A 15,227-nucleotide genomic window follows, 5' to 3' on the forward strand; every position below is an offset into this window, starting at 1 on the left:
TATGAATTTTGCTCCAAGTTGCTTGAAGGTATCAGTGATAGCCGTACCTAATTTAGAAGTGACAAACAAAATGGAAGGCAGCTAGTCAGCACCACCTATCTCCAGCTCTTCGGCACATTTTTGCCAACTAAAAGTGGAATTGAACGTCGCACTATAACGCCCTCACTGCTGAAAGTGCGAAATTCGAACCCACAACACCCAAATTGCGAGTCAAACGCCATAACCACCAGACCTTTTAAAAATAAGATTTTTAGGTGAAGGTGAAGGTAGATACTAAAGTGTTGTTTTCAAATAATGCTTTTTTAAGCATAATCAAAATTGTTTGTTTGTAATTAACAAAGAGCTACACAATGGGCTATCTGTGCTCTGCCCGTCACAGGTATCGAAACCCGGTTTGTAGTGTTTTAATTCCTTAGGCATGCAGCTGTGCTACTTGGGACTCAAAACTGTTAAAAGTAATTAATGATATCATAATAAAAGGTAAAAACAAGTTGAACTTTGCATTTTTCTTGTGAATAGGACCACAATATATATTTAGAATATGTATACATTTGTCCCCTGTTGATACAGTGGTAATTCTACAGATTTACAATGCTAAAATCAGGGGTTCGATTCCCTTTGATGGACTCAGCAGATAGTCCAATGAGGCTTTGCTCTATGAAAACACACATGCACATCCATATGTATTTATACATTTCACTGATAGTAGACTAGCCTGCTTCACGTAATCATAAATATCTGACATCTTTAATTGGATAGCAAGTTTAAATATACAGTTGCATATTAAACAGTCAAAATATTTTAGAGGTATTGTCAGATGATACTATATTTTTTGCCCAACTTTCTGAATTACAGTAGTGTAATGTTCTTTTCTAACAGTGAGGATTAACGTACATAAAAGTCCCCTGCTGGTATAATGATAAGTTTACAGATTTGTAATGGTACGATCAGGGGTTCTATTCCTCTTGGTGAACACAGCAGATATCCCAATGTGGCTTTGATATGAGAAAAACACTACATGCCTAAAGATAGACTCCTTTTTATTTTTAATAATAACAATGAATTTGTGATTAAGTTGTAATAACAGAGCTAAGATGTATTATATGTTCTTTGAAAGTTTGTATTTTTGCTTGTCCTCTTGCAAAAAACAGGAGTACTTGCTGTATAGAAATTATAATTTCCTATACTTAACCAACTGAAATATTCTTTTCATTACTGTCAGAGAGCTGGTTAGTTCAAATGTTCATTTCTAGTGTTTCTTAGTATCTCCAATTATCTCAAACTGTAGGCAAGGCAAATTAATTTTTTTTACAATTTAACAAGCCAAATGGCACCAAAGTACAGAGAAGATGATTTGCTTCAAGTTAAAACTATTTATACATTATGTTAAGTCCTGATATGGCCAAGTGGTTAAGGTGTTTGACTTTCAACCGTGGGGGCATTATATTGCGACAGTTAATCCCAGTATTCGTTGGTAAAAAAACAGCTCAAGAGTTGTTGGAGGTTGGTGATAGCTAGCTGCCTTTTCTCTAGTCTTTCACTGATAAGTTAGGGACTGCTAGTGCAAATAGCCCTTGTGTAGCTTTGCATGAAATTCTAAAGAAACTCAAATGTGTTCTGTTGAATCATTACAATTTAACATATACTGTTTTTCTACAATCATATTACATGATAATAGTGTTATCATTACATTTTTTTTATCTGCATTATCATGGTTTCACAGAATAAGTAAAATTCAAATTGTGCAAGATGTAACCGTTTATACAGGGAGTGAACAGAAAAGCGCCCTCTTGAAAATGTTGTTAATTTGTTATATCTCTTATTAGATAACAGAAAAATATGTAAAACTATATGTTTTTAGAATGGACTCCATGAGATCTGTTCAAACATGATCTCAAGTCCTAATTTTAACACTGGGTTTTGTAAATACCTCAACTTTTTATGATTTTAGTTACATTTTCTCATAGAAGTGTTGTACACCTACTGTAGTTTTTTCTTAGATTTTCTTATTCCAATTAACTTACACAATTATCAAACAAGTTTCTCTGCAGCAACCTAATGTAAAAAATGAAACAAAATAACACAAGTCAGTTTCACAAATTAATATTTAGTAAACATTCCCTTGGATTTCAAAACAGCTTTACATTGACATGGCATGCTTTCAATGAGCAATTGACTGCCATCTTGCTTTGAGTGCTTCAAAAAATTCATCTTTCATGTTTGACGTATGATCTTACATTAATTGTTTGAACTCAGCCCATAAATTTTCACTCAAATTAATATCAAATGATTGACCTGACCATCCAATAACATCAATTCTCTTATTTCTAAAATATTTTGTAACAACTTCACAATTGTAGAGAAACGTATTTGATCATTTTGTAGGCTAGTTGAAATAAGTATATCCAAGAAACTGCAGCATGTGCATTACACTTTTTATGAGAAAATGTAACTAAAATCATGAAAAGTTGAGGTATTTACAAAAGCCAGTGTTAAAATTAAGACTTGAGATCATGTGTGAACAGATCTCGTGGAGTCTCTTCTAAAAACATATAGTTTTACACATTTTTCTTTTATCTATTAAAATATATAACAAATTAATAACATATTCAGGAGGGAGCACTTTTTTTTTGTCCAGCCTCTGTATAACTATAAGTAATACAACTATAATTTAATATAAGGCATACTCCTAGTAACACCAAAAAAGCTACAGAGGGATGGAAAAAGGCAAATATAACTACAATAAATTTAATTTATATAATTTAGTTATTTGTTACTTTTTGTGAAATGATGTCAATATTTGGATTCTACTTTAAATGAAATTTTAATTTAGAAATAATATACACTAATACAGAAAATTAATATTTACTGAAAATGAAACAAAAAAGTTATGTTTATGGTATGACATTTTGGTTAAATAATTACTTTTTCAGTGTGGAATTATACTGTTATCTAGGTCTGATAAATTATATATCAAACACTAATATGTAAAAAGTATTGTAAAAACTTGAATAATGGTAACTTCAAATGTTGTTAAAGTGGATTAGAGGTCTAACCTCTTGAATTTTGATGTTAGACAAAGAACCTCATCTTTTTAGGCTTTAGTGGTGTTTCTCAGTTTACATTTCTCTCAAGTACAAAAGTTTAACACTAACTTTACCCAAGAAAGATCACTGTGGTACAAATAAAACATACAATTCAAGCATACAGTTCTGTAGCATAATATAACTGTGATGTAATTTAAAATATAATGTGTTTATATTACATGGAACAGACAGGTATACATGTGGTGAGCCCGATCGACCAATCCATGCTTATACATTAAGAAAGAATGGGATAGTGGAATACTACTGTGCTTTAGGTTACAGTTTGGAAGGAAGTATCAGGCGTAGCTGCCTTGATTCTGGACAGTGGGATGGCATACAACGGACTTGTGTGGGTTAGTACTGTAAAACTGTTGTAATCAACAATATATAACTAGCACTAAATAACGAAAGTTATTGTTTATATGCTAATTTGTATTGTTATTAATAGAAATAATATTTCATAACAAGTTATTATGGTATTTGTGTATGTGCATGTGTTTCTTCTTATTGCAAAGCCACATCAGGCTATCTACTATTTCCACTGAGGAGAATCGAATCCATGATTTTAATATCATAAATGTGAAGGCTTATCACTGTCACAGCAAGTTAAATTATGACATTTAAGGCATGTCTTTTACTACAGTTACCTTTTGCTAAGATATAGATGTTGTAACTTCAAGTTTGTTCTTTCATTTTTCTATAATTTCAAATATAACTGGAGCACATAAAATGTCAATGACATATTAAGGATTTCAACAGTACTGAAGTTTTTTAAAGATTGAATATAAAATAATAACTTCAGTGGTTAAAAAATTAGTTACAATTAATAAAAACTATGTTTAATTTTACTGGAAATTCTCTTATTATGTGGCAGTATTTTGCAGAACTTCTCTATTAAGGGTCCATGGTTAGCTTGCAAAAATGGGAAACTTATTTATGACTTAAACTATTAAATTATGCTTCTGCAGCTTTGCCCTATGCACATATATTTCATAGATAGATGAAATAAAGCAATTGAGAAGTGATAATAATATGCTTTTTCTTGCCATTAACTATGCATTACACAGCAACATAAAATAATTTAAAGGTAAAATCTCACTTCACTAGGCTTATTACAATCCTGAAAATATTGGAATAACATCAAAGGTTGCAGATAAACAAGAAAAGGATGACTAAGTTTAGCAATATTTCATGGAGGATAGCCAAAGTTACTAGGCTTCAAGTTCTATAACATTACACAGAGGACAACCAAAGTTACTAGACTTCTGTTTCTGTGGTTCTTATTCATTATAAATTTGAAGACTACTTTCAGAAGCAGTTATGTTACGAATATCAGACCAAAGATTGCTGTTAATAACCTGAGTACTGAGTTCCACCAAACTGCTTTCCCCAACTGTCATGGTACATATACTTGTGTCAATTACTTCTTCAATAATCTTTAATGTTTGCACAATCTTATAAAACCTATTTAACATCTAGGTATTGAAACAATGATACTAGTTTAAATTAGTTCAATCCATTGTGGAGTTCACACACTAGTAATGTTAAGAGTGAATTATCTCACGTATAGTAGCATCTTATTTTGTCTTACAAACTTTCTTTATCCCAACTTGGATATATTCAGACTTAATGTGAGGGGTGCCAAATATGTTGAATAAGACTAACCTCCAAGTAAACATTGCTTTCCAAAGTCCTACATGTTTTTACTTCTTATACGGCAAGATATATGAATCTCAAGTGCAGAGTACTTACAAAATGATGATGCCTGATTGTAAAGTTCTTCAGAGCTGGAATAATATGTGTAAGTGTCTACAAAGATTATTTCTTTTTGGTATATACAATGCATTTAATGTCTCAAAACATCACTGAGCATCTCTTCATGGATATTATGTAAAGGGACAGATTGACTGAATTGCCTACTAAAATGGGGGATAAGATGTGGTACAAAAAGATAGTTGTAATCCTCCATTTACCAAGGTATCTGATTTTCCTTTCAAGAATTTCGAACAACAGTTTTGTTAGAAATATTCACATTAACAAGCTGAAATACTGAGTTTTAAACAAGTAAAAAATACTAGCGTGTGGACAAATTATTTTTTTTCTTTTATATTTTCTGTAATAATGTATCACGTGAGTTTCGGATATTATTTGTAATACTGTGTACTAACTATGCATTTACTGTAACATATAGAGGTCACCTGCCGCTTACTGGAAAATATACAAAATGGAAATATATTGACGACGAAACTTAAACAACAACGCCCTGTTCAGGGAAGTATAGCTTCCTACTCATGCAAAACAGGCTATGTGCTGCATGGAAATGCTACCAGAGTATGTCAGGATGATGGAGGCTGGAGTGGAGAAGATCCAGAATGTCATCGTAAGTAGAATGATGACATATTTTATACATACGACTGTGTGTCGGTACAATGAATACTGGAGTGGACTACATGTCATAGTAAATAGAATTTTGAAAGTTTGCTATAAATCACAATATGTGAGGGCAATGGAGAATGCAGTAGAAAATATCCAGCATGTTAAATTTGCATGGCATTACATTGAAATAACACTAATAATACTTATTTTGTATTTGCTTGTTTCCAGTAAGATGTAAGTAGTACTTTGTCAAATTATTTTTGTGTACCATTCCTCATCAACCTATTGGGCTGTGATACTATGTGAAAGACTGTATTCATACTAGTGTGTGGCATACAAGGTGTGTGGTTGAGATGTTATAGAAACACGTAGGATAAGGTAAGTGAAAAATATGGAATGAAACAGACTGATTAAATCACTTACGCTAAGTGTGATTGTGCTAGTGGATGGCAGCTTACAGTACATAAAGATACTTGTCACCCCTTATTTCTCTAAGTACGAGCACTGTACATTTCAAACACTGTTAATAATATTCATGTTAAAAATAACATTAGCTTTCATCCTAATCTTTAGTAAGGTGGAGGATTCCATTATCTCTAAAAGGCTGATTAGTGGCTAGTTGGCAATATTAGTAGGAAAATATTTCACATGAAATCCAACAGTGTAAGATAAAAACTGGGATATGTTTTCTACATTAAACAAATTGAATAAACTACACTGTACTTTTATATCAAGTAGTAGTCAGAAAAATCTGTTTACCATTTCGCTTAAGTTAGAAAATGTTTTGATTTAGCAATTTTCACAAGAGAAGAAGAGAAAGAATTATCTAGAAAGGTGAAATTTGGATAAACAATTCACTTGGTAACTAGGATTTTAACCAAGAAATATAACATCTAATTATCACAACTCAAAAGAAGGTGATTCTTGAATTTCAGTCTAGCAATTATAACTAGAAGGTACAGATAGGGCCATATCAAATCGTTAAGAAACTTTTGGTCTATATGAGTTTACTAGAACTATATGTTTCACCTTCTTACCCACATAATCCAAAAATTATGAGAGTCCCCATTTTCAATTTGCCTCATCTGATTTTTACCCATTTCCTGACAAAATTAAGAATAAGGTTAATAATATAAAACAAAATTGATAGACAAATCTATATTAATATTGTCTACAAAACAAGACAATTCTTATTCACTACAATTTCTGCAAATATGGATTTCAATAATACTTTTAGTCACATTACCTTCTGTAGTAATTGGACACTGTATAGTCAAACAATACACCCTTGTGCAAATTAATTAAAACAAGATGGAAAATTATGATTTTTTCAATTTTTTGCATTTTATTTCTGAGAATCAAAAAATTACTCATAAATTAATACATGATATTTTTTATGAGAAGATCATTAATCTGCTTTGGTATCGAGTCCACAAGTTGACTGCAATCTTTACTAATTTTTGAATCATGGTACCACACCTCAATTATGGCGTCAATTAGCTTATCTTTTGTGGTACAGTCTTTTCCCCAGTCTTTCTTTACAAATCACCCAAAGATTTTCAATAGGATTTAAGTCCGGAGAGTTTCCAAGCCAGTCCAGCACCTTTATTCATGTTGTAGTCATAAAATTCTTCACAAGTTTTGATGTGTGACACGGAGCCAGATCTTGCTGAAAAATGCCAGATCCATCTGGAAATCTCTTTTTCAATTCTGGAATGACTCTTCTCTGCAAAACTTCGATGTACTGTGGTCCTCGCATCATACTTTCTATGATATATAAGCCTCCGACGCCATAGTAGTTGAAAAAGTCCCAAAACATCTTCTTCAAGGGATGTTTTACAAACTGGTTGATGCGAGATTCTCGAAGTTTCTCACCTGGAGATCTGCAAACATGCAGACTTCTTTGACCCTATACGAAGAAATGAGTCTCATCACTGAATGACACTTTTCTCCATTGTTCTTGCATCCAGCTCTTGTATTTCAGACTCCATTGATACCGTTTTTTCTTCATTGAGTTGGTGAGAAGTTGTTTTATGAATGGTCTTCTTACCCTTCTAACGTAATTTTGAATGACGTAATATTCCTCAAAATTTTGTCATATATCCCAAAAATAGATCAACCGTACTGCAAAACAGCTAATGATGCTGTCTGTGTGAATGACTATTAAAGGAAATCAGCAAGCCTACACAGGCCTCCATGCAGAAAATATTGTAAAATGATCATTTGTTTCAATTAATTTGCACAAGGGTGTATACAGGTGAAAGAAGAGGAACCAATGTTATTGAAATTATTGTAATGTTCACCCTAGATCTTAGAAGAATACAATCCATTAGATAAAGTTAAAAAGAAACACAATAAAAATTGTGACTAATTTTATGAAGAGCTTTTATTTGCCAATAGAAATAAAATATGTCCAGTTTCTTGTTTCATGTGACAAATAATTGATGCTACTTATATGCCTAACAGGAATGTGATTCAGGGGACTCATCCTCTGTAACAGGAAAAGCAATTTTGTTAAATGTAAACTGGTTATATATATGTATATCAAATGCAAATATGACAGACTTGTGATTGGTTGTTTGTCATTCAACCAATCATACAGTACTCCAACAGTTTGTCTATAAAATTATAGGCAACTGTATAATATCTTATCAATAGTATGATGAATTAACTCATGTCTCTCGGAATAGAAGCATCACACGAAAGACTAGTACTGTTTATAAAAATGTTTGAGGTAGAAAGCCCAAATGTTTTAAAAGTGATGTTAAGTTACTCAGAATGTTCTCTTTTTGTGATACTCTACAATCCAGTAGATATATTGCCAACAGTGTATTCAATGACTTAGATGAATTGTGAGGAATAACACAGGATTATGAAGCCATATTTCACAGTCATATTGTTACAAACTGGTAGCATAAAAACAAGGTTTACTCCTTAGTTTATAATAAATACAAAATACTAGTGCATTGCACATCATATTTTCTGTACTTTTGGATTTTCTGTAGTAATTTATTTTACTTATGATAAATAGACCATTTAGTTGCATTTAGACATCATCTGTAACTCCTGTATATCTTTGTTTCCATAGTTATTTCCAGTACTGTATATTGACATTTAATGTGTCATATTCCAGAGGTTACCTGCCAGTTACTGGATAATGTACAAAATGGAAGTGTATTGATGACAAAACTTAAACAACATCACCCTGTTCAAGGTAGTATAGCTTCCTATTCATGCAAAACAGGCTATGTCCTACATGGAAATGCTACCAGAGTATGTCAGGATGATGGAGGCTGGAGTGGAGAAGATCCAGAATGTCATCGTAAGTAGAATGATGACATATTTTATACATACGACTGTGTGTCAGTACAATGAATACTGGAGTGGACTACATGTCATAGTAAATAGAATTTTGAAAGTTTGCTATAAATCACAATATGTGAGGGCAATGGAGAATGCAGTAGAAAATATCCAGCATGTTAAATTTGCATGACATTACATTGAAATAACACTAATAATACTTATTTTGTATTTGCTTGTTTCCAGTAAGATGTAAGTAGTACTTTGTCAAATTATTTTTGTGTACCATTCCTCATCAACCTATTGGGCTGTGATACTATGTGAAAGACTGTATTCATACTAGTGTGTGGCATACAAGGTGTGTGGTTGAGATGTTATAGAAACACGTAGGATAAGGTAAGTGAAAAATATGGAATGAAACAGACTGATTAAATCACTTACGCTAAGTGTGATTGTGCTAGTGGATGGCAGCTTACAGTACATAAAGATACTTGTCACCCCTTATTTCTCTAAGTACGAGCACTGTACATTTCAAACACTGTTAATAATATTCATGTTAAAAATAACATTAGCTTTCATCCTAATCTTTAGTAAGGTGGAGGATTCCATTATCTCTAAAAGGCTGATTAGTGGCTAGTTGGCAATATTAGTAGGAAAATATTTCACATGAAATCCAACAGTGTAAGATAAAAACTGGGATATGTTTTCTACATTAAACAAATTGAATAAACTACACTGTACTTTTATATCACGTAGTAGTCAGAAAAATCTGTTTACCATTTCGCTTAAGTTAGAAAATGTTTTGATTTAGCAATTTTCACAAGAGAAGAAGAGAAAGAATTATCTAGAAAGGTGAAATTTGGATAAACAATTCACTTGGTAACTAGGATTTTAACCAAGAAATATAACATCTAATTATCACAACTCAAAAGAAGGTGATTCTTGAATTTCAGTCTAGCAATTATAACTAGAAGGTACAGATAGGGCCATATCAAATCGTTAAGAAACTTTTGGTCTATATGAGTTTACTAGAACTATATGTTTCACCTTCTTACCCACATAATCCAAAAATTATGAGAGTCCCCATTTTCAATTTGCCTCATCTGATTTTTACCCATTTCCTGACAAAATTAAGAATAAGGTTAATAATATAAAACAAAATTGATAGACAAATCTATATTAATATTGTCTACAAAACAAGACAATTCTTATTCACTACAATTTCTGCAAATATGGATTTCAATAATACTTTTAGTCACATTACCTTCTGTAGTAATTGGACACTGTACTGTCAAACAATACACCCTTGTGCAAATTAATTAAAACAAGATGGAAAATTATGATTTTTTCAATTTTTTGCATTTTATTTCTGAGAATCAAAAAATTACTCATAAATTAATACATGATATTTTTTATGAGAAGATCATTAATCTGCTTTGGTATCGAGTCCACGAGTTGACTGCAATCTTTACTAATTTTTGAATCATGGTACCACACCTCAATTATGGCGTCAATTAGCTTATCTTTTGTGGTACAGTCTTTTCTCCAGTCTTTCTTTACAAATCACCCAAAGATTTTCAATAGGATTTAAGTCCGGAGAGTTTCCAAGCCAGTCCAGCACCTTTATTCATGTTGTAGTCATAAAATTCTTCACAAGTTTTGATGTGTGACACGGAGCCAGATCTTGCTGAAAAATGCCAGATCCATCTGGAAATCTCTTTTTCAATTCTGGAATGACTCTTCTCTGCAAAACTTCGATGTACTGTGGTCCTCGCATCATACTTTCTATGATATATAAGCCTCCGACGCCATAGTAGTTGAAAAAGTCCCAAAACATCTTCTTCAAGGGATGTTTTACAAACTGGTTGATGCGAGATTCTCGAAGTTTCTCACCTGGAGATCTGCAAACATGCAGACTTCTTTGACCCTATACGAAGAAATGAGTCTCATCACTGAATAACACCTTCCTCCATTGTTCTTGCGTCCAGCTCTTGTATTTCAGACTCCATTGATACCGTTTTTTCTTCATTGAGTTGGTGAGAAGTTGTTTTTTGAATGGTCTTCTTACCCTTCTAACGTAATTTTGAATGACGTAATATTCCTCAAAATTTTGTCATATATCCCAAAAATAGATCAACCGTACTGCAAAACAGCTAATGATGCTGTCTGTGTGAATGACTATTAAAGGAAATCAGCAAGCCTACACAGGCCTCCATGCTGAAAATATTGTAAAATGATCATTTGTTTCAATTAATTTGCACAAGGGTGTATACAGGTGAAAGAAGAGGAACCAATGTTATTGAAATTATTGTAATGTTCACCCTAGATCTTAGAAGAATACAATCCATTAGATAAAGTTAAAAAGAAACACAATAAAAATTGTGACTAATTTTATGAAGAGCTTTTATTTGCCAATAGAAATAAAATATGTCCAGTTTCTTGTTTCATGTGACAAATAATTGATGCTACTTATATGCCTAACAGGAATGTGATTCAGGGGACTCATCCTCTGTAACAGGAAAAGCAATTTTGTTAAATGTAAACTGGTTATATATATATATATCAAATGCAAATATGACGGACTTGTGATTGGTTGTTTGTCATTCAACCAATCATACAGTACTCCAACAGTTTGTCTATAAAATTATAGGCAACTGTATAATATCTTATCAATAGTATGATGAATTAACTCATGTCTCTCGGAATAGAAGCATCACACGAAAGATTAGTACTGTTTATAAAAATGTTTGAGGTAGAAAGCCCAAATGTTTTAAAAGTGATGTTAAGTTACTCAGAATGTTCTCTTTTTGTGATACTCTACAATCCAGTAGATATATTGCCAACAGTGTATTCAATGACTTAGATGAATTGTGAGGAATAACACAGGATTATGAAGCCATATTTCACAGTCATATTGTTACAAACTGGTAGCATAAAAACAAGGTTTACTCCTTAGTTTATAATAAATACAAAATACTAGTGCATTGCACATCATATTTTCTGTACTTTTGGATTTTCTGTAGTAATTTATTTTACTTATGATAAATAGACCATTTAGTTGCATTTAGACATCATCTGTAACTCCTGTATATCTTTGTTTCCATAGTTATTTCCAGTACTGTATATTGACATTTAATGTGTCATATTCCAGAGGTTACCTGCCAGTTACTGGATAATGTACAAAATGGAAGTGTATTGATGACAAAACTTAAACAACATCACCCTGTTCAAGGTAGTATAGCTTTCTATTCATGCAAAACAGGCTATGTCCTACATGGAAATGCTACCAGAGTATGTCAAGATGATGGAGGCTGGAGTGGAGAAGATCCAGAATGTCATCGTAAGTAGAATGATGAAATGTGTTATATATACCATTTTGTTTGTCAAAACAATGAATATTGGAGTGGATGCATGTCATCATTAATAGAATTTTGAAATAGATTTTCATAATTGAAATTATGTTCAGTACATCATCATAAATAGTGTTAACTTTGTGTGATATTATATCACAATCATACTAGTAATAAAGTTTTATAATATTTCTGTATTGGCCCTTATACTGTGGATTTCCAGTTTGCACCCTAACTCCTCTTATCCAATTGGATCAATTTCAGCCAAAGTTTGTATGCAAATGCTATGAACTGTGGCAAATGTGCCATGGAGGGAAAATATGAACTTAACCTGTTTCTTTTTTTGTAAAACCTGTTGGTAAATTACTCCTAATTTTTAGTCAATCTCAAACAGTCTTGACAGGCTAACAATTTAGATTATGTTGAATATTGTAAAGGGATTTGAGGTCAAAGTATGAAATTTGCTGTATTGTATCTAAAAAAAACCATACTTTTCTCATGGTCAGTAAAATTTAAAGTGTCTAAGGATGGATCACCTCAAAATCTTTATTTTTGGTTGATGAAAAGGAAACTGCAAATGTTGTTTATGAAGATGTTTTGTTGTAGTTTTAAAATTCTGAAATGAAGTTTATATGCAAGATATTACTTTGACATATATGATGGCTCTTAAACTTGCTTTGTTCTAATTAAGTTTAAATAATCCATATGAATTGATGGGTATTTCAGCTTGTAAAATATAAATAGCAATTTGCCTGAAACTAGGTGAGTGGTTGAGGTGTTGTTATATTTCTTTTTATTGGAAAATAAAAGTATAGGGCCTGTAAAGAAAGATCTCTAAAATGTTATTATCAGTCTTATTGAAACAAAACAACTGCCAATCAGAAGATCAAACTTTTCTAGCATAAGGAATAATATATTACACTAACTGATAGAATTTTTAATTTGTTGCATTTGTATTTATGTGTTTTAAAACAATAATGACTGAAATGGAAAAAGATCAAACCATAATTTTAATTTTAGAATTATATATGTCAGATCTTACATATGTATAGGTCAACCAGATTCTTTACAGTAAGTGTCTGTTTTTGTTAGTTATAAATTTTAATCATAAACAAACATCACACAATTCATTTGTTTTTAAATAACATATTGCAACAAATCAATTGTATATACAAACGTCTGTTACACTGTTGGTTATCACAGTTGTATCCAGTGCATTAAATAATTGTCTCCGTCAAATTCCACACTGGTTAGTTCAGTGACTTTAGAGCACAATTTGAGAAGGCGAATTATTTCTTTTTGTTCTGTTATTACAATGGTGTGTGAGAATTTCACTTTAAAACACCATTATAACTATTGGTTGTCACAATTATATCCATCAGGAGCCAAGAAAGTTTCACACATTGCAAGATATTATGATGTAATAACACTCAATTAAGACAATGAGAAAAACATAAAAGGTTTTAGTAATTGTAGAAAATGATACAATAACACAACAGTCACCACTTCACAACAGTTGAACTAAACAATGTTTTATTCATGAACAAACATGTAAGCAAACTTGAAATAAACTTCCACTTCTATAAATAACCAAATTTAAGACTCACACTATAGTTAAAATAGTTATACTTAGGTAAAAATGTTTGCCATTGGATGTCAAGCTGATGCAAGCTAGGGTATAGAAAGTCTGCCATATCATCATAAGTAAAATGTTGGATAAGTTTCATTTGCTCCAGTGTGTTAGAACAATGGAGACTATAGTGCAAAAGTTTTATGTTAGCATAATGCATAGAACAGGATTGATTTCAGAATTCTTGGGAGCCCTGAGTATGGAAGATGCCCCATCATTATACACATCCATATCTCAGCTGTTACATCAAGTGTTTATCCTCTTTAGGGTGGTATGTCACTATCTCCTGACTGTGAGATATATTACTACCAAATTATTTTTCTGTCTTATATGCCCCTCCCATTAATTCATTGGTAAGTCTTTGGGCTTACAACACTAAAAAAAACAGGTTTTGATACTTGTGATGGGCACACCACAGATTGGCCATCATGTAGCTTTGTGCATAGAGACAAACAAACAATATAAACTGTTTAATACATATTTATTTTTCTAATAACACAGGAAAAAGACAAAGCTATTTTTCTTCACATTAGTCTCTACTTTTCAATACTCTTTTATAAAACATGGCTTATTTCTGATTTTCATCGTACATTTAAATTAATGATGAATGAATGAACTTGTTACACTTAAATTACTATTAACTTTAATATGTGCCATTGTCTTGAACTTCTACACATGTTCATTTGACTCTGGCCAATCACAGAATCATAAACAAGAATAATTTATGTAACATTCCAAAATGTTATGATCAAAATTGTTTTTCAAGGGTGGTTAGAGTAAGATTCTTATTTAACAAAATTGCAAGTTAAGAAAATGTGCAATTTATTATGCTTTTGCAATAACCACTGATTTCACCTGTGCATAACTTGCATAGGATATAGGTTTATTCACAATTATTTAGTGTTTTTTTTTAACATTTTTGTGTATGTATATAGTTAAGTGTCTTCCTAGTAAACTGTATGAAAGAAATTCATAAGTTCACACTAAAATTTTAGTTTGGTTAAAGATTAGATTATACAGTGACTATTTTGAAGTATATCAGCTTGTTTCTGTCACTGTGCTGATCATCTGTAGTGCGTTAGTAAGAGTTAGAATTTATTTCTCTTTAGTATAATTTTTTGAAATGATCACTGAAAGGAATAATCTGAGGATTATGAGATACCACACTAGGTGTAGTTTTGAAAGTGTGGAAAGTTAAGTAGGCCTCACTTGAAACACTATGTAAAGTTTGGATTTCCTTATCTAAGATAGGTTATTGACTTATTGGAAATTGTGCAGAGGAGGCTTAGTGGGATGAAACCAGGTATGTAATAGTTATTGTAAAGGAATGGAGTAAGATCTCTTATATATTCTTAAGAAAGGATAAGAAACCATCTTATGGTAGCTTACATGATTATTTAATAAAACAGTGGTGTTGTAGGCATGTTTTAATGTCTAATTTACATGTTTTGTATTGTTTGCTAGAGGGAGTTTTGACATGACATA

General features: G+C 31.8%; 1 protein-coding gene across 3 annotated transcripts in view; it reads left to right on the top strand.

The window, feature by feature from the left end:
- Positions 1–15,227, top strand: part of LOC143226220 (CUB and sushi domain-containing protein 1-like) — a 64,663-nt gene that overhangs the window by 32,355 nt on the left and 17,081 nt on the right. For all 3 annotated transcript variants that reach the window (XM_076456955.1, XM_076456957.1, XM_076456956.1), the window contains 4 exons: positions 3,275–3,439; positions 5,278–5,466; positions 8,596–8,784; positions 11,914–12,102. In XM_076456955.1, the coding sequence (XP_076313070.1) occupies positions 3,275–3,439; positions 5,278–5,466; positions 8,596–8,784; positions 11,914–12,102 (732 nt within the window). The remainder of the gene's footprint in view (positions 1–3,274; positions 3,440–5,277; positions 5,467–8,595; positions 8,785–11,913; positions 12,103–15,227) is intronic.

The sequence above is a fragment of the Tachypleus tridentatus genome, chromosome 9 (genome assembly GCF_004210375.1).
Source record: "Tachypleus tridentatus isolate NWPU-2018 chromosome 9, ASM421037v1, whole genome shotgun sequence".
Classification (NCBI taxonomy): domain Eukaryota; kingdom Metazoa; phylum Arthropoda; class Merostomata; order Xiphosura; family Limulidae; genus Tachypleus; species Tachypleus tridentatus.